Source organism: Anabas testudineus, chromosome 9 (genome assembly GCF_900324465.2).
Source record: "Anabas testudineus chromosome 9, fAnaTes1.2, whole genome shotgun sequence".
In the NCBI taxonomy this organism is placed as follows: domain Eukaryota; kingdom Metazoa; phylum Chordata; class Actinopteri; order Anabantiformes; family Anabantidae; genus Anabas; species Anabas testudineus.
The window spans coordinates 13,564,217-13,584,687 of record NC_046618.1 but is presented as its reverse complement, the minus strand read 5'-3'; the positions used below and the strand labels follow the sequence as shown (position 1 = coordinate 13,584,687).

General features: G+C 40.9%; 1 protein-coding gene across 2 annotated transcripts in view; it reads right to left on the bottom strand.

Annotated features, from left to right (window-relative positions):
• Positions 1 to 20,471, bottom strand: part of si:ch73-72b7.1 (netrin receptor UNC5C) — a 157,323-nt gene that overhangs the window by 71,222 nt on the left and 65,630 nt on the right. For both annotated transcript variants that reach the window (XM_026342900.1, XM_026342901.1), the window contains exon 2: positions 7,708 to 7,944. In XM_026342900.1, coding sequence (XP_026198685.1) covers positions 7,708 to 7,944 — 237 coding nt within the window. The remainder of the gene's footprint in view (positions 1 to 7,707; positions 7,945 to 20,471) is intronic.

The window sequence follows — 20,471 nt, the reverse complement described above, 5'->3', positions numbered from 1 at the left end:
GCCTTAAGGGAAAAGAAACAGAGGATACAGAAAAAGTCAACACTGCCTATTATTATTTCATTAGCGCCGCAGAGGGACGGAGTCTGACAAAAGACAAAGACACAGGGTCAGGACGGATCATAAAAACAACCCTGCATCACATCTGTGATGTGGTGCACAGTGTTCAGTGTTTGTCGAAACTGTTTCAGAGCCACTCTCTCCTGTGTGGAAAGCAGTGAAACACATGAAGTAGCAGAGGTTTCCTCTCTGTTTTCACAAACATCTGTTCTGCTGAAGTGTTTGTGAGCAGCTTCACCGAGAGCCGACCAGCTCCAGTCGGATGCTGCTCAGCGAGTGACCCCATACTATGACGTCCCTGTGGAGGAGCTGCAAGTGAAAACATGATATCCCTACAGGGATTCGTTCAGGCTTTGTAGCTTCACCACAAACCTTCTCCACTGACCACTGCTACCTTAGTCATTATTTTTAAAACCTGCGGAGATGAATGCCAGAGGAACTGATACCAATGCTGATGGCTACAATCAATCATTAGCTGCTACGATAAGGGCCAAATATATTTCAACTGTAGATGCAGATAAGAAAGAAAAGGAGATTGCATGCAAGTTTGTTTTTGTTTTTTTTTTGTATTTGCCTGATACAGACACTGCATACTGATACAGTCTTCATCTTTAACCCTGATTAAAAATGTCTAATCAAACAGAAAAACAAATATGAGGGGTCTTTTTTGAGAAAAGAAACAATCTAAAGAGTTACGTATGCAGACATTTGTTGAGTTCTAGTGGGCTTTGAAGCTGAGACTGACCAGCTCCGCTACCAGCAGTATTTGTCCAGCACAGGCTCTGTCCTCAGCAGCAGCAGAGCAGTGCATAAGGACAGCGCGGACATCGACAAGGCACCCGTCTGTGAGCAGTTGGACGCACTGCACTGTTTGCACATCCATGTGGTCATATGTGTAGACTCTCTTAATAGCTTCCACTGTGACACTGGGTGATCATCACGGCCCCTCCAGGTCCACATTGGAATACCTCTTAAGTGGGCGTCTGTGTGTGTGCATGCATACGTGTTAACGCCAGTGAGTGTGCACATCTGTGTCCTTCAGCAAATCTGGAGAGGCAGTGAACCGGGACGTTCCAGGACATGAGAGAAAGTCTACAGGGAACTGCAACCAAACTCAAACAGTTTTCCACAAACACAGACATGCAAACACAGTCAGGGAAACAAACATTAAAATAAGCACACCCAGAGCGGACGCATTTTCAGATTCACATGATGCTTCAATGAAAATGTAGCATCGGCTTCCACAAACAACAAAGCACAAACATGCGCACACATTCTCACAGCCAAAAACATATACAAAGTGTCTATCAGGAGTCACTGAAGCAAATCTCGGTATTACACAGGGAGACAGAGGAAGAAAGAAGTGAACTGAAGTAACTTGTGTAGAAGACGATGTGAGTGAAGCCAGAAAGAGAGAAAGAGAAAGAGGAGGCGATACACTAGGAGGAGAGAAACATTAGGGGGGTGAGAGAAAGAGAGAGAGGAGCAGGAAAAGCCGAGAAGAAATCAATACAAGTGAGATGGCAGCAAAGGAGGGAAAGAGGTCACAAATCACCTAAGCCAATACTTTGTGCGTGCCAATAACGTATGTGTGTATGTGTGTGCATGTGTAGATGTGCAGTAACAGGTCAGTGCTAGCAGACTAATAACCATTCACACTTTGGCTAATGGAGACAAAGTAAGTAACCTAGTACACAATATGTCATTAGAACACTTCAAGACTAATGGAGAATATACTGAGGTCATACGCACATTGCTTAAGCAAACACTGGAAATGCCCTTCACAATAACATATGCAATCTAGACAAATTATGCGGGTTCTCACCTTAAGTCACATTAATTCAGATGGAGGTATGGTAAGTACCTTTCGCCAAATCAGTTACCGCTAATAATGCCACTGTATTAAAGTGCCTGCCTGTGGGAAGGTGGTTTTAGTGACTTTATTAAATGCTCCTGTCCTGCTGAGGTGCAGGGAGTGGTCGTCTGATGTAGAGACGCAGCATCAGGTTCAATTCACTTCCATTTCCAATTATTGCTACTTTTAATGTTAATTTAATGTTAATGCTGATGCTACAACAAGTCCTCCAACTGTGATGCACCACTTTTTTCTCAGAGACCCAATCTATGGAGGCATGAGTGTGCTAAAATTGCTCCCCTCATGTATTGGCACCAATATGGGAACTAATGTAATGCTTATTTTCATCTCAAACAGTCAAAAACTCTCAACAACAACTACGCAAACAAAGCAATTTGGTTGGGATTAGGCAAAAACATGTCTGGATTAAGTTGAGGTTTACTACATAAACATGGTTAGATATGGAAAAAATAAATGTCTGCATTAAAAGTTGTTGTTTCAACTTCACATAATGTTTGTCATATGATTTGCATCACGTGCAAACAATGCGATTTGGTTGGGGTTAGGCATAAAGACATCTGGGTTACGATTAGGCATGAAATAAGCACGGTAAGAGTCACTAAAAATGTCTGTGTAGCCCAAGAATGACTGCTTCCTTAACTTCTCGACAATAATGGTGACAATAACATCAATAGAAAGTGGCCTTATACTGGACCTGAACTCTGGTCTGCTGTGTGAAACCTCTTCCTGAGAAACCTTGACGATATTATTAGTTGGTATCATGTAATATTTACAGTAGCCACTAAACATCATGAAACAGCAATAAGAACATGTTGATTATTTAATGAGACTAAGAATAGAATAGAATTATGGAAAGATTTATTTTCATAAAACCCTCTATAATTCACCTTTGCTATCATTTATTCACTCCTTACTCTACTCTGCTTTGTTTCTCTTGGCTTCTCCACCTTGTGACAAGAAATCCACATCTACTTCCATCATTAAGTTTGACAAGAACAGGCTTTGTTGCTAGGCATCAGACAGAAAACAGCGTGACACAAACAGCTCTCAGGCTTGTTTCATTTATGTTCCAACTTTTGTATGTATAGTTTTACTCTGCTTCCCTTTATCGCGATCCCCAGGATCAAAACCAACACTGTGTTTCAGCACTTAAGCTGCCTTTTCTTTTCCTGCAAAAAGATGAGATATTATAAAGAGGAGAGTGGGAGTGAACAAGCAAGAGAAAGAAAACAACACAGCAGGAATCATATCATCTTTCTCCTCAGTGTGACTCCCTTATACCTGCTGGCCTTTCCAGCCCTCTCAAAGGCACCCTCCATCAGCATCCCTCCATCAACCCCTACCTCTCTCCCCTGCTTTCTCTGGCTCAGGTTTTTATCTGCTTCTGCTCACTCCGATTTCAGAAATTAGAGTATAGGACAAAAACAGCGTGGAGCGGAGAGAAAGGGAGAGAAAAGAACGGAAAAAGAAAGAGATGGGATGGGACAGAGACTGAGGAAGAAGAACGAGAAGACAGAGATAATAAAAGCAGTATGGGGGCCATAGCTTCTAGCTGTGTCTGTGAAACAGCAGGAAACAAAGCGGAGAAAACAGCTTACGGAGTTTGGGCTTTCACACAGATAAACAGATAAACAATTGGCACACACACTGTGCATTCACCAGGTCCAGACCCTACAGTAGGTGTCTATACCATTCACTCAAAATACAACTAACTAACTCACCAACTCTCCTTCTATCCTTATACTCCCATTGTCTTTTCTTCAAAGGCGACCTACATGTTTTACATAACAGCAACGCATGATGGGAGTTTGTGGTTCAGCTTAGAGAAACACACACACTATATACTGTTACAAGAAAAAAGTATGTGAACCTTTTGGAATTTCATGGGTTTGTGCATTAATTTGTCATAAAACATGATCTGATCTTAATCTAAGTCAAGATTAGTAATAGAGATCTGTAATAACACAAAAAAAGACTAAGCAAATAGGTAAGAGCATCCCACTGGATAATTACTGCATAGATGATTATTTTTCAGCTAGCAGCAAGTTATTTAACCCTAAATGATGCAGTCAGTAGTTTATCATTCTGTGGTTGTGGAAAAGATGTTTCAGAAGGAGATTGATGAAACTACTAAAACTGGGTTAAGAACTGTCCAGTAGAAGAAGGTCATGTGGTCTGTTGAGTCCAGATTTACCCTGTTCCAGAGTGATGTGTGCATCAGGGTAAGAAGAGAGGAGGTTGAAATGATGCACCCATCATACCTAGTACATACTGTACAAGCCTGTAGGTGCATTGCTATGATCTGGGGTTGCTGCAGTTGGTCAGGTCCAGGTTCAGCAATGTTATGTGTCCAAAGAATGAGGTCAGCTGACTACCTGAATATACTGAATGACCAGGTTATTACTTCAGTGGATCTTTTATATTCCAAGAGGACAATACCAGGATTCATCAGGCTCAAATTGTGAAAGAGTGGTTTAGGAAACATGACACATCATTTTCACGCATGGATTGTCCACCACAGAGTCCAGACCTTAACCCCATTGAGAATCTTTAGGATGTGCTGGAGAAGACTTTGCACAGCGGTCTGACTCTCCCATCATCAATACAAGATCTTGGTGAAAAATTAATGCAGCTCTGGACAGAAATAAATGTTGTGGAGGTCCAACTAAATATTAGACTTTTTTTTTTTGGACGTGCAGTGTATATACTAAAACATACAGTTGCACCATACTGTTAATTATAAATTCCAGTAAAGAGACATCGTCTTGGAAAATGTTCCTGTTCCAGACATTTTCAAACCTCAACAGCTCTTGATATTGCATAATGCTGCTATAGTTTATTTATTTATTCATGATATTTTTATGTGTATATCTGTATGGATTATGGTGTGCTTGAAAGTTTAAGTGTTCTGGAGCAGTACAAAGTAGCAAGCAGTCAATTCATTTTTTATTAAAGTCACTTTAGGATGGCTTTATACAAGATACATTTAGCATCAATTAAAGCATATCTCAAGCACTAAAGAAAAATAAAAACCAAATCCATGTTTTAAGCAGGTCTGAGGGTTATTCCAACAGACAGGAACACTGAAAAAGATGCTCTATTGTTAATATGGCTGCAAGACAGCCACAGAAAATACACCGGACTTGATGTTGTTCAAAATACATTTTTCTTTCCATCCCACAGCTGAGTGAGTAATCCTGATCCTTGACCGACCTCATGGTGTCAATCACAGTATCAGAGCCTAAATCCATGGATCGTTAATTAAACAGAGTTTCCTCACAATAACGCTGTCTGGGATCCAGCAGCTAGCAAATGAACAGATGATGGGAGATTAATAAATGACTTGCAGCTGCACATGATGTCAGAAATGAACACAGAGACGAGGCGTATTGGAGGAGGAGAGGAGGAAGTAAAGTGAGAGACATGAAGACAGTGGATGCTTATTGCAGAAACACATGACCGTCATTCATATCAAACACGCTATTGTTGCAGTTTGAAAAATCCATAAATGCTGAAAAGAAATCTCATGAATTATAGGAGAGACAACTAACAGAGACCAACACGTGAATGAACAATACAGTTGATTACATGTCAGCCAGCTTTTTTTTTTTTTTTTTTTTTTTTTTTTTACAGATGACACCAGTAAGATACAATTAGATTCAGAATCTTAGAAAAATAAATGACCTAGATGATTCACAGAAATTTGACAGTGTACTAATTGGCAGGGTAAATATAAAGTTTAGGAGGCCAGAGATAGAAGATGAACAAAGAGACAGAGGAAGATGAAAAAGCAGTGATGGAACATTAAGAAAGATAAAAAAAAAAACAGGTAGAGACATAAAAAAAGATGGTTTGAAACAAACATGTCTAAAGAAGTCGTATTATGCTTTTTCATATTTTCACTTGTAACTTTGCTGTTGTGATGATTGATGTTCATAATAAATAGCAACAAAGTTCTTCACTGTCAGATGAATGTACGTGGAAAACTACACTTTTTTTCTCTGTCTGCTTTTACATTTCTGTCGCAAGACTTTCCAGAGGCTTTTCTGTGGACCCTCCCAAAACATTACCCACGATCCCACCTACAAATGTCATCAGTCATAAACAGACGTCCCTTTTGAGTCCTCCCACCCGTTCTGCTCAGCTGGGAAGTTTTACATCATACAATTAGGACTTATTTCTCTTCTATCCAAACCTTTTATTTCCACTGTGTGTATGTACAGTACCTGTTATTTCATGTTGCATTTATTCTCCCCTGCCTTGACTGTTCTTGTGTGACAGCTGAAACAGGGGAAATCTCAGTTGCTGCTCTCTATGTCTTTGGTTTACTTCACTTCACTCAACAACATCAACATATACTGACTACAGTATATACACAGTCTAATATAATGAAAGCAGAAATCTACTTTTGCTGAGCCAATAAAATACTTTTTTCTTCTTTACATCTGTAGAAAATACACACTGTCAAGTACCAAAGCCAAATAAAATGTGTACTGCATAATAAAAAAATTCAGGCATCAACAATTTCATTCATGCTACCGTTGACCCCACTGTTTATTTCATTCAGCAGTAACTATATATCAAGACTTTTCAAACTGTTTTCAGCCTGTGTTTAATCACTCACTCTGGGGACCCAGGCTCATTAACAAGCAGGTGGAGACCCATAAGTTCAGCTCATGTAAACCTTAAGTCTAAGAAATCAGGTTGTGTACGTCTTTGTCATCCTGCCAAAGCAACAGCATGATTCATCATTACCTCGCCAGCAGAGTAATACCACGTGCTGTCAAGTGACAAGTGTGGAACTTTGGCTGCAGTCCAGTACATCACTGTGGATCCAATTAAACTGTCCTGTGAACATGGCGGTGCAGCACTGGCAGTGGGACAGCTGTGAACACACATCTGACTGTGACCTAGCTCTGTGCACAAATAACTAAACATCTGAATAATGGATTTAACCTGTTTGCTTACAGTGCACCAGCGAGACAATATGGGTGGAGGGGGGGGGGAATGTGGGCCACATTTCCTGGAACAATTTTATCACCTAGAGTGAAATATCATCCGGGCGAGGCACATTCAAATTATGCAGGTCCAGAAGACAACTAAAATCTATTTCTGTTTCAGCACATTTCACTTTTGTTGAAAGTTTACAAAGTCTGTAAACTAAATTAAAGCCAGTCACGTGTTCTCGCTACAATCTTAGTCGCAAATCTGCAAGTGAATCCAGTGTTTTTGTAAAAATCCACCAGAGTTATACGTCTTCACTCTAGAGGATCCCATCATATTAATTTCACCTTGTCCCAGTTTTGTTTTCATTCATATCATATCAATAATTTAAGCTTATTAACATCACATTTTTGAACCAGGACCTCCTCGTGTGTCAGATGAAGTCGAGCACAGCTGTTATTTCACATAAACTATTAGATATCTATTTAATACTGTAAATTTAAAACATCAAATAGGGCTACGAATCAGCAGACAGCAAATATTAAAAGCCCCGGATGAGGATTGGACCCAAAAGAAGACTAGATCGGGACATCCTGATATAAAAATGTTGTCCTGTGAGTGACTTGACACTTAACACTGGCTGTGAAAACTGTCTTTAAAGCCCCTCTGCATGGCAGTTTTTCATTTTATGTCTTTTTCCACCCATCATTCCACACTGTGACCTGATGTTTTTATCGCACTTCAAGTATATCTCTGGATTAGATCTGTGCACGTGTGTGTGTGTGTTGGTGTGAAAGTCAGTGAGTGTGCGCGCTCCGGGTTTCGCTCACCTGAGTTTTCGTCCACCCTCTCCTCCACAGTGTGGTCCTTCTGATGGACCCACTCGCTGTTGCACTTGAAGTAAATCTGCGTGGCAGGTGTCGCTTTGCAGTAGAGATTGACGGGCTTATTCTTCACGATGTAGCCTTCCTCGGGTTCAAACAGGAAGTGAGGTAATGGCTCCGGAGGGTCAGACGGGAAGGTTTCCGGGAGCTCGCTAAGACTCAGGAAGTCATCTTCATCTCTTACTGTCAGATGGAAAAAAAAAAGAGAAACGGACAGTCAGTGTTTTTCAGTAGACGTTTTTTTTTATTATCAGTTTTATCAACTTGCTTTGTGCACTGAATTCTTTCAATCAGTCATTATCATTCTGTGATTCACACCAGTGCGCAGCATTGTCTAACACTTTCCCGAAATGAGTGCGTACTAGACGTCGCCGCTTCCATTTGATCGTTAATAATTGTTGTGTCTCAAGCTAGTGACCTGGAAAGAGAACAATTTTCTCCCACTGAGCCATAAAGCGCACCTTTATTCATCATCCGACTGCGGTGTACATTTGTGAAAACCTTTTGGATTTCAATCATTTTGGAACGTAGCACGCGAGCCTGACTTTCGGATGCTGCATTCGCTGAGTCGACAAAGCACCACACAATCAAGAAAAGCAGAATCATAGAGAGGGAATAGAGAAGGAAGACACTGGGATATCAAAAACATTAAGATTAAGAACAGCTAGTTCAGGAGCCAGTCACAGAGTAAGAACGATCCTTCACACATTAAGACGGGCAGCGTCCCCATTCAGACACGTTTCATTACACGTTGCTAATTTTAGAATTAGACTGATTGGTTGTGATTTGACATGTGATTGACGCCAGTAACCACTGATCGCCTGAAGGAAAAACAATCTGACTCTAAGATGATCAGTTGGATTTCTAACATGAAATTTCAGTCAGCCTTTCTTGCAGTTTGAGCAGCTCCATGGTCTGATTTCCCACATGGTTACTCTAAAAAAAAAAAAAAACCATTAGAAACTGAGTGAACGTGTTTTAATATTACTGGTTCAGTATTTTTTCACGTTGTGGCAGCTTCTCTTTGTTTTTGCCAATACTGAGAACTGAGTGGAAATATCCATATGAGACAAAAACTGCCCACAGGACATGTGCATGTTTTCAAGTGTCAGAAGCAACTTTGTGTCTAGTGTAACTGGTCTTTGCAGTTTAAGCACAAGAGTTTCCACAGGTTGAAACACATTATTTTTCAGTCTTCAAATGCCACAGGGAGATTTACAATTTAGTCAGTACAGTACCTACATGTACATGGTCCAGTGCTAATAATCAAGTCTTCCCAGTGGAGGCCTTATCCAAAAAATAAATTATTAACATTCAACACAAGCTATTTTGTCCTAATGCCGCAAGAAGACATTAGTTCAGTATTTTACAGAACTCCAAATGAAACACCTTCCTGAATTGTAATCAAACGAGCGAATGAAATGGAGAAACACCAACTCAGGGAACTAAGTGAACAAAGTGGCCAACCCTGGGGGGAAAAAGCAACTGTATCCTCCTCCTCCTCCATCCTGCTCTCTCCTGCACTGTCTTTGCGGTGTGTCCAAACTTCACACCCACCCGTGGCCCCAATCAAAGGGACACCGAGAATGTTTGTCACCAGGCTGCCAAGGTCACCAAAACACAGAGCATTACAAGAGCAAGTGGGAAGGAGAGGAGGCGGCCTTTCTTTCTTTCTTTCTTTCTTTCTTTTTCTCCCATAGACACAAATGCACAGAAACACAGTGCACGCACGCACGCACACCAGCATTTCTTCTAACTAGTAATTTGCTTCCACTCCATCATCATCCAGTTTCATTAAGACTGTCTAGACCTTTTCGATTCCATGTGTGACTGCACTCACCTGGAGATCTGTGACTCATGGGAACGAACACACACACACACACACACACACACACACACACACACACACACAGATTCACACAAGCAACTTCAGTTCAAAACGTGTCACGGCCACAGTGGCACATAAACATTCCTACAAAAGCAAGCACGCCCCGCAAAAAGACAGTACCCATCATTGTGCATACATATAAATATTCACTCATATGCACAAGCCTCCAGTCTGTTACGACAGTGTGTGTCCTTATCATGGAACATGGCGGTTTGCTGTGAGCTTGGAGCTAAAAGGAACGTGGGGAAAACAACAACAGACAAATAAGGAAAAAAGGAGTGGGCTCTGTTCCCACTTCGATGACACAAAGTTGACATTTTCTCCCTCTTAATTCTGTAATTAGTTCTCTGAGAGTATGAAAAATTGGTATATTCGCTGCATTATTTCATTATCTGTGGGAACTTTTCTCCCTTGTATTCATCCAGTGTGACGTTCGCCCATTTCCCCCCGTCCGTGTCATTTCCCACTCGCTCTCTCACCAGTGCCATTTCTTGGTACGTTGTTTCTACACCACTTTGCTTTGCACCAAGCCGACACTCCGGCTTTTCACTTTGCCCCAACAACCATTCTCATCCTCATCTGTCATTCAGGGAGCTGAGGGGGGTTCACTGCTCTGGAGCGACAGCTATAAATTATTGACTGACACAAGAAATATGATAGCCAGAAAAAGGGTGGGTGGAATGAGGAAAAAAGGGAGGGTTGGAGAGAGATTTTTCCCTTTCCTCTCCCCTCTGCATCAGCTTAGCTTCTCCTCTCAGCACATCACACTTTTGTATCTTGTCATTTCTCTTTCCTTTTCCTTAAACCTTATCTCTTCCTCTGTTTCTTCCTCCTCTTTAACCCCACTCCTTCCTCCTAACCCCCTGACAGAGTGAATTACCGCTCCTAACAGCCCACCTCATAAAAGTCTTGCCTGAATGCTGTCATCAATAATGAATGGTTATAGCAGAACAATGTCCAGGTTCGATTTACAGTGTGTAGTAAATATGTACCACGGACAAAAAACACATTTATTCCCTTGTTCGTGCTTGTGGATCTGCACACTTCAGAAATCCTACAAGCCCAGCCAATAAATATCTTAAAATCTGATAAGAACTATGTTCTTAAATGTGACCAATCTTGTTTGACACAGACTAACAGTGTAAGAACAACAAACAAGAACAGACCAGTGAGAAGCAGAGATTTGGATACGAAAGGGTCCCTATGCACAACAGTTGCTGAACTGTCTCCGGGGGCGTCGAACAATCTTGGCACTTGAACTCCTCATAATGTTAGCAGTGAGGTCTATGCAGACTTGTCAGGTTTGGGCATTTTGTGGGTTATTTTCAGTCACAGTAACATTTAATTGGGACTAAAATGTTTCTGCTTACGTAGAAACTGAATGTACAGCTAAAACTGTAACATCCTTAAAAACACTGCAAGTGTCTCAGAGGAAGTCAGAGGTATGCAACGATGTATGTGACCTAAAGCAAGTCGAACCGAGCCATATAGGGTCAAAATGGCTCATGGGTAAGACTGCGTGTATGTGTGTGTATGTGTGTGTGTGTGTTAGGGTTTTGTGTTCTCAGTAAGTGGGCTGTGATGTTTATTAGTGCAGTAGCCGTGGAAATCATGAGCTCATACTTCTTAAAGTCTTATCTGTAAGTTTGAATCAGCAGCAGCTGCAAAAACACATGCAAACTGAGAAACAGGCACGCACACACACACACGCACAGACACACACTCGGCGTAAACAGGCAAACACACCTTTTTAAAATTGGTACCCCTGTACCACTAACTAAAATAAAGCTGGAACGATCCGTATCTACCTCAGATACATTTGCGGCCAAATTACACAAGTCACACATAAAACTATGCAGACAAAAATAAAATGCACACAACCCACGCAAACAGAAAAGCATAAAGAATGAAAAAAAACTGTTCTACACTAGAAGAAGAAGAAGAAAAACACGCAGGCTCGCACAGTTATCCTCTCTCTTGCTCGTCTTTGAGTCTCAGAAACATTTCAAGAGCACAGGAAAAAACAAATACACATTCTTGGTACTCATATTACCCACAGCTCCTGCCCACAAAACTCGGGCCTTCAATATTTCCACAAAAAGACTGACACACACACACACACACACACACACACACAAACCTTTACTCTTTATTGTTTCACATCCGACTGAAAAATATTGAAATCCTGAAAAGTTTTAGGGAGGTAATTCAGCGAGTTTAGGGAGAAGAAGAGCGATGAAAACTGAGAGAAGGAGTGCGGGATGATGGGATGGCAGAGAGCTAATGTATCATTGCTCTGGAATTAGATATATGATGCCGTCCACTTCCCAAACTCACACTCACACACACACACACACACACACACACACACAGGCAAACGCGCGCGAGCAAGCGCGCCCAAAAAGTGGCACACATACCCGCACCGTGGTAGAAATGGAAAAATCTTATCAGCTATTCACCTATAGAGCAGTGCTTCAGTTTCTCTCACTCTGTGAATGCTGCGAACTGCCCGCTTTCTTCTGTCTCTCCTGCTTTCTCTCTCTATCGCTTATAATTTGTTGACATTGCTGCTTTGTCTCTGCTTTAGTTTGGGCTTTTTTTTTTCTTCCCCAGTGTTGTGAGCACGTTAGAACAATCATTTCTTAGGAAACCCTCATTCACAGTCAAGGACGTTCAAGAATTACACCAATAAAAACAGATTAAAAGAAAAAGAAAATTCCAGTAATCATCTGACTTTTGATCACGTCCGTCTTCCTTTCTTTCATGTGTTTTTTTTTTTTTCTTTTCGCCATCTCCCTTATGAAGGGGTGTTTTCACATGATAAGTGGCTCAGATGTGGGTGATAAAACAGAGAGCAGCAATGCTGGTTGACAAAAGACATCATAAAATATACACTCCCAGTATGCAGGAGGGCGCGAGCATTTCTCGGCGTCGACTCTTGTTTATAAAGCCCAGATTGAAAGTGGGTTAAAGTGAGTTGAACTACTTGACGTGGCATGCCAGAGAAATATAGACCACGTCCTGAAGTGTCATAGCCCTTTGAAAACAAGACACCAGGCGGCCAAACATCATCTGTGTCTTATAAAAGCCACATTATTCAAGACAAGAGTGGACATAGCAAAGTGATCATTTAGATTTTATATATTTTAGAAAAAGAAACATATACAGTTTGGCTATTTTACAGTTGTTAAGCCGTGTTAGTTTATGTCTGTACGTTGTGATGATGAGATTGTGGATAGTACTGCTTTGTCTCAGACTGTTTCCCAAATGTACTCCTAATGTCTAGCTGCAAATAGATCTGTTTTTTACATGGACTCAAATTCAACATCTGCATTATTTTCCATGGGAGACATTTCTCTAAGACTGGGTGGCCAACCACGACTATTTGACGACAGGGATGATGTACAGCACATTTCTTGTCATAGCCAATTATATATCGGCCAGGCTTTCAGGGCTATACTGGGAAATGCATAATGGCAGAAAATACTTGAAAGCTAAAGTATCTCAATATGGGAGCAGACACTGACAGCTGGTTGGCGTCCTCAGACTTTCATTGTGTGCGACACAAGGCCCCAACTAAAGCCGGGAGCTAGATTTACGACCCTCTCTGCAGAGGGTGGACTCTGTCAGGCTGCAGCTGGTCCAAGTTAAGAAAGAGGCGCAGAGAGTTTGTATTTGAAGAATGATAAAAGAAGAACACATTTGGGGTTATCTTGGTGGGGCCAGTGGTTAGGACATTGTACTATAAATGAGCCTGTGCAGTAAAACCAGGGTGTTTCCAGAGAAGAAATAGAAAACAATCATTTAAAAAACTAAAAAAAAAAAAAAAGTTTATTTCTGTTTTTTAAATTATTGTTTTTTTGTTAGTTTTTTGTAAAGAAGTTAATATAATTTTCTTGTAGTGTAGATGCTGCACTAATAATTTATTATGGATTCTGCTGCCTAAATAAATGTAATAAATACATTTTGAGTGCATCCAATGCAGACAAGAAGGAGACAACACGGAGACCTTAACTGCTTGGTGCCGCGGTGTCTGTGGGATAGTTTGAGGAGTTGTTAGCTGTGCTGAAACAGCACCTGAGCAAGCAGAGGAAAACTCTGCAACCTGCACACACAAAAATAAACGCAACTGGTGTCTGTGATGCGCAAAAATATTTAGTGCCTAATTATATGTCAGGGCCAGATTATCACCAAAATCCTTTTATGTTACAGGGATATTGTAAACCTGTATGCAATTACTGTACAGATGTTTATGCTTTCGTGAATTGACCTATATGTAAATTTATGCAGATGTTCGTATCTTTTCACCTCATGTTGTTATACAGTTTATGTTTTCTGTACACCTGAATTATGGAAGGGAAGTATTTCATATTCTATAGTGGTATTCTGGAGACTATACTGTATAAGGGTCAGCAGTTTCTTCAGTCAATAAACACATGTGTTGATCAATAACCACTCTGTATTTGTGTTTGTGTTAGTTCATATGTCTGAGTCATGTCTGCATTCCACATGCAGCCCAGGTTGAAAGGTTGGTTGATTTCAACACTTCTTCCTTTGTTATTATTATTTACCATTTATTTGACTTTTTAGCAGTATGCTTGGTTGTGGAAGGATGCCAGTGGACCTACTGAACAAATTACCATCAAATAACAGTATTTCTTGTTCCCTATAGAATGAGGACTTTGATTATTCGTTATATTCGTCATAAAAATGTTTTAAGTAGTCTTTGGTAGAAATTCTAATTAAGCATGCTAATTAGTTTCAGACAACAACAAAAACATCAATGAGTTGAGGAATAAACAGAATAGATCTAGCTCAAAACTTAATTTAACTAATCAGACGGATCAGAGTCTCCCTGATAAGCTTTGCATCGAGAGGTGACAAAGCTCAAGATAAAAGAAAAGTTATAAAAAGATAAATAAAAGGGAAGTCATAAAAAGAAATGTATTTATGGTGCAAGTTGTCTTTCCGACTAACAGCCGCCTCAGATGGCGCTGGGTTCAGATGCACACCGAGCCCCTCGCATGCATCACACGGAACCGTGTCCTATTGGGCACAGTTACATTTTAGGCAAGGACACATAAAGCACAGGAGCAGCTGATGAGTGGGTGTTTGCAGGTAGGCAGTGTTAGAGCACTCCGTTGCTATTTTGCATGACTGTCTCTGCCAAGCACACAAACGCACACACACGGATTTTAGACTTCACAGGACCGCGCGTGTATCTGTGCCCGTCTCTGCACGACAACTGCTGCATCTGTTGCTGCAGTTTCGTTTCGGTTTTTTCCAGCTTCGCTCTCTTCTCCTTCACTCTCCCTTTTTTCTTCACGGTCTTGCCTCTGTCCTTATTTTTTATTTTTTTATTTTAGCTCTTCCTTCCACTGCAAGATTTTGCAAAGCAGTCTCCTTCTATGGCTCAGAAGGAGGGAAGAAGAACTGGGGAGCGAGTACGCCTCGGTTGTCCCGAAATGACTCTTAAGCCTGAAGCTTATCTCCAGCTTCTGCAGTGCAAGTCAGCTTAGGTGTACAGCGACAGCTCACTGGACAGCACATGATGGTCCACGGCATTTATCCGACTCTGCTCGTTCAACCTTGCGCAACAAGCAAAGAGTCTTTGGTTACAGTTTTTTTGTATTTCTTTCATACGGCCCAGTACATGGGTGGAACCCTAAATGTGACACTATCAGCTGCTGCGATCAGAGCGAGGCCACATGAGAACCAATCTGTTTCAGTCCTTGGTTACGATGTGGGTTTCAATTCCACCTCCTCCTTCTGAACTAGGTCACTTGTGTGAGAACCAGTAATGGTAGGCCATTTAGGGCAAGTCTCCTCTCTCCCATCTCGGTCCCTCCTCGCTACCTCTCTTCAGTCATGCTAGGTAAAAACCAGGCAAAGCCAGACTCAAGACATTTGTCATCTTCAATCATGTGTTATTTGTTAACAGTAGTGTTTTCCATAACTGTGTTGTGCCATTTTGGAAAAATAACTATTTTCAACATAACATGATGCCAGTCTTCAAATCATCACGAGAATTCACAAAACAGTTCAATCACAGAGTCTGTCTGAAAGTGAATAATGCAGTAATATTGTAGTAATACTATAATGAGAAAGAAATGCATTTAGGCAGGAGAAAAACGAATAACAAGAAGAAAACAGGCAGCCGCATGGACAGTCAGAGAGAAATAATTACAGTTATTTCACAATCATGAAGGTTCTGCATTATCAGCTCTGTAATGCGCAACTCTCATTTTGTATTACACACACACACACACACACACACACACACGCAAATGTAAGCGCACCACACACATCCACATGCAGATGGAATATCTCATTCATATGCATAGTCTTATGTAAGCTTGTGGGGGTACAAACTTGTGTGAGTTGCTGTGTAATGTTATCTTCCAGATGGATTCTGCCTCCCTTATCCCAGGCCTGAGGGAAAAGCAAGGCTTCGTTTTCATTCATGTTCTACTATCACAGCTCAGCATCGCTATTAATACAAGCATCCAGCGCAGGGCAGTGCATTAGAATATCAAAACACTGGCCGAGGAAGGACTTCTATTTTCAGGGAGATGGGATAATGTTTTTTTTTCTGGGAGGCTGACAACTGATAGTATGACTGGCTGGTTGTGTGCACGTCTGCGCTGTACGAGCCACATTTTACACGTGTCTCTCGCTCTGTGTTTTCAAGCTGCATCTTTCCTGCTTCTCTTAGAAACCAAAGTTTGTCAAGCTTGTACCTTTTGTTTTTGCACCTTTCCCATCTTTTGACAGTTTCTTTACTTTCATTCCAGTCATTTCACATCAGTCCAAACACGACCACTTTGTGCAAGGCTGTCTATAAAAACAGCAATGACGAGAACAAAGCGGCAGGTCTTGATAGCATCCACCATGTAGATATCCCCAAAATAACACCTGCTATTGCTATGCCAAAGGGCTGGCACGGATGGAAAATAAATTGAAGAGCGTGGTGATCAATAAATTCACCCTTGGCCAGTCACATCACTGGACTCATCACTTTCAGACAGCTGCGCCAATCACAGTGATGTGACAACAAATGGAAAAAGGCAGAAATTATATTGTCTGGATGGTGCAGGGCCAGTACAACATGAACCTTCCGTCTGCAGCCAGAGGCAGGTGGTGTGAATTCTTATTAACATGTACTTTGAAGGAGATGAATGGTAGAAATAACTAATAAAAACATGTTGTCCGAAATCCAAACAGACGGACAAAGAAAAGTCAGCACAATATGAAACTGTCAGCTGGTTGCTGCGTTTGCATTGTTTCATTTTGTTCTGATACATTATCCATCAGAACAAAAGTTACACTAATGACTATGGGTGGAACGGTCCATTACAAAAAGCTGAACAGAAGAAATCTAAAGTTATTGGGGGGAAAAAAAAGTTTTCCGCCACTAACCCAGTGAAACTTCGTTGGCACAGATGTGAAGTGTCGAGCGCAGCTGTCAGTCAATCTTGAAAATGTCAAGTGAACAAGATAAAGTGCAGCTAAAGGATCCAGCAGCATCACTCTGGTCTGCTGTATGGAAGCATTACCGAGTGTTAGTGTTGCCTATGACAATGACAATGATAAAACAGCAACTGTGTGAAAGCACTGTGCAACGTGTGGCTTGTGCTAGCGGCAATACTTTCAATACGATAAACCATTTAAGAAGACATCACCCCGGTGTGTCTGTTGACAGCAAAAGAAGGAGAAAGTCAGCTAGGAAAGAACAACTTCTTTTCCCCCGCAGCATTTTAACAGCCTCTATGCAGATTGTGAAAGGGCAAAATCTATAACTACAGCACTGGGAGCTGTTTATAGCAAAGAATATGCAGCTGTATACATAAATGGATACTGCTGGATTTCATCATTTGATTAAAGCTGTGTTATAATATCCCTTCTCACCTAAACATCAGAGACACACTGATTCTCTTTATGTAGGATATGAGGGATTATTTTAAATAAGGTTTGGCAAGAAGCGTTTGCCAGTGTTTATGTTCCACGTCTTCTGGCAGAATATTATGGTTAGTTTTTAGGACTTCCAAATTTTAGTTTTCAGCTCCACCGACTCATTAAAAGTCATTGATCTGTGTTAAGTGTTGGTCTAATGGACTATTTCTGTGTGTCGTGTAGATTGTCTAAAACTTTGGTTTTACTACATTCCCAAGAAAGAAGCTAGACAACATATAATCATAACTTGGATTTTACAACTGAATAATTAATATGCTAAAAGAATACAAATGCATAAACAGGCCTGCAAATGATGAGCCTATTAAATTAATAAACATGTTGCTGCCATTGTACATCGTGTGCATCCAGAGAGAACTGAAAAACATTTACACACTAATGTTTGACTGATTTGAGCACAATAAAAATAAATGTGTCCCTTCCATTTGTCAAATAGTACAAAAAGACAAAGATGAAACTGTACTGTGCATCCTAATTATAAGTTATATAGTGTGTATAGGAGTAAATGCAAACTTCAAACTTCACCACATAACTCTGACAGCTCGTCCAGCTGAGCCACCGTCATCAGGAACAGATGTCTCTAAACAAAAGGAAAAAAAAAAGTCCTCTCTCCTCACGTCTTCAAAGAAACAAGGAAAGATGCAAGTCTCTATTGCTTCCTATTGTGCCTCCTGTTTCCTTCACAAAGGAATTAAAACACCATGCTCAGTTAGTAGATTATCAATTTGTTGAGGAAACTGGTACAACACACGTATGTACACACACACACACACGCACGCACACAATAAAATAATAACGATGGCCTCAACTCAAAATGATAAAGAACAGCTTACTGGCTTATTTCATTTGCAGATTCTCCCATATTTTGGCTATTTTATTCAGAGCTGGAGATAAAATTGGATCAGACGTTTTCACTGCTCATGCCTTTCTCCATCTGGAGGCTCACTGTCTCTCTCACCTTCTTATCCCTCCTCTCTAGCATCTCCTCCTTACACCCTCGTTCCTTCCAACCTCACGACTTGGTTTCTCTCCCTCCCCTAGCCAAACTCTTCTTCTCTCCTGCTGTCTTCTCAGTCCTTCTCTCTCTCTCTTTCTCTTTCCATGTCTCTGGCATCTTTCCACACTTCCCGCTCTCATCTTCTTTCCCCATTTCTCGCCTTTTCCATCTTCACTCCTTTTCAACACTTTGCCTCCCTGCTTTGCTCTCTGGCATCCTTCCACTCGGCGCCTCCCTCCAGCCTCCTTCTCCCAGTTTTGTTCTCTATGCCTTGCTTTACCTCTTCATCTGAATCTATTTTTTCATTATCTCGCTACCTGAGACTTGCTCCTTCCCTCCCTCCCGTCTCAGGTCACTATAAATAGAGCCTCCAGGGGGTTTCATAATGGACTTCTGCCTCTGACCTTATTGCAGACACATTACTGACCATGCTTGTCTCTCTTGCTTCTCTCCCTAATGCATACTCACCAACACAATACAATTAGTTCTCCTTACTTTATCTCGATAATGCATACACCCTCTTCATAAACTATAACTAAATCTATTTCTATATTACACATCTAACCTTCACCACAGCCTCTCTCGTTGTCATTTCTTCTCTCAAATCTTCCATTGTGTGGGCCCTCATTTAGTCACAATTGATTTGCTCCTAATCTGAACAAGATTTGTTAGTTAATTATTTGTTTTCTCCAAGGATTTCTTACATGGTGAAAATAAATAAATCTTAATTTGTTCTTGAGCTAACATAAAAGCATTTTGTTAGTGTTGCCTTCTTCCTCGCAAAGACTTTGGTTGCAAGCTAATGAGCAAGCTCATAGCAAATGCTACCTACTGGTTTAATGATAAATGCCAGCAGTGTTAGCTTGTCATTGTGGAATTTCAAGTGCCAACATGGAGAACTCTGGTCTGCCATGGTGTGAGCCAGATGAGGAAGAAAATACTAAAAGTCCAAAATGTCAAGTTATTCCTTTGACACCATCTCTGTTATTTTGTCCCTCTTTCTGTCTGATCCTCTGCTGCCAGAGTCCTAATTAACTTTTATCTTGGGTCTGCTTCCCTCACAAGTACTACTTTCTGAAATGAGCTGTGCAAGAGCTTGTGGGAACTAGAGCAGTGGTTACTGAGCAGGGGTGTAGTGTGTGTGTGTGTGTGTGTGTGTGTGTGTGTGTGAGTGAGAGAGAGAGAGAGAGAGAGAAAGGGACAGCAGGAGAGAGACAGCTTTATTTTATTTTCAGCCTTATTTTGGTGAAATCCAAAGCCTTTTAAAACTACACAATGGGTTTGGAATGGGTTTGGGGGAAAAGTACATTCTCTGTCCATAAAAGACTGATGATTTCAAGTGAAGAAACAAAAAAACAAATTGGGTCTAAAAGAAACCTGCCATGGGGATTTCACACTAGACGTCAGTCTGAGCTCAGTGGGTATTGAGGGTATTGATACATTTGGGTCATGTTCAGACCAAAATCGTAAATAGTTCTATGTCACAAGAAATGTTACAATTAAGTTTTATTTTCAGTAATTAAAGTGATGCGTAGATGTTTTATTTTCATCCTTGCCTTATCTCACACTTCTGTGCAAAAGAAGACGACGACAGGTCCTCACTCGCCAGCTAGTTAACTCTGAATATGTTCAGGAAGAATTAGAGAAGATATGCACATGTTTTTCTTTAGGAATATTTTTCAAATTGCTAAGAGGTTATAATGCATGCATACTGATGCTACATTTGACAGGTAGTGTATACACGGACACTTCATATATAATTCAACAGAAGTCATGTTGTTGATTTGCTGTTTGTAGTGAGAACTTCTACATGAAAATTTGAGTCTAGGACTGTTTCAATGTTAACCTCAGCGT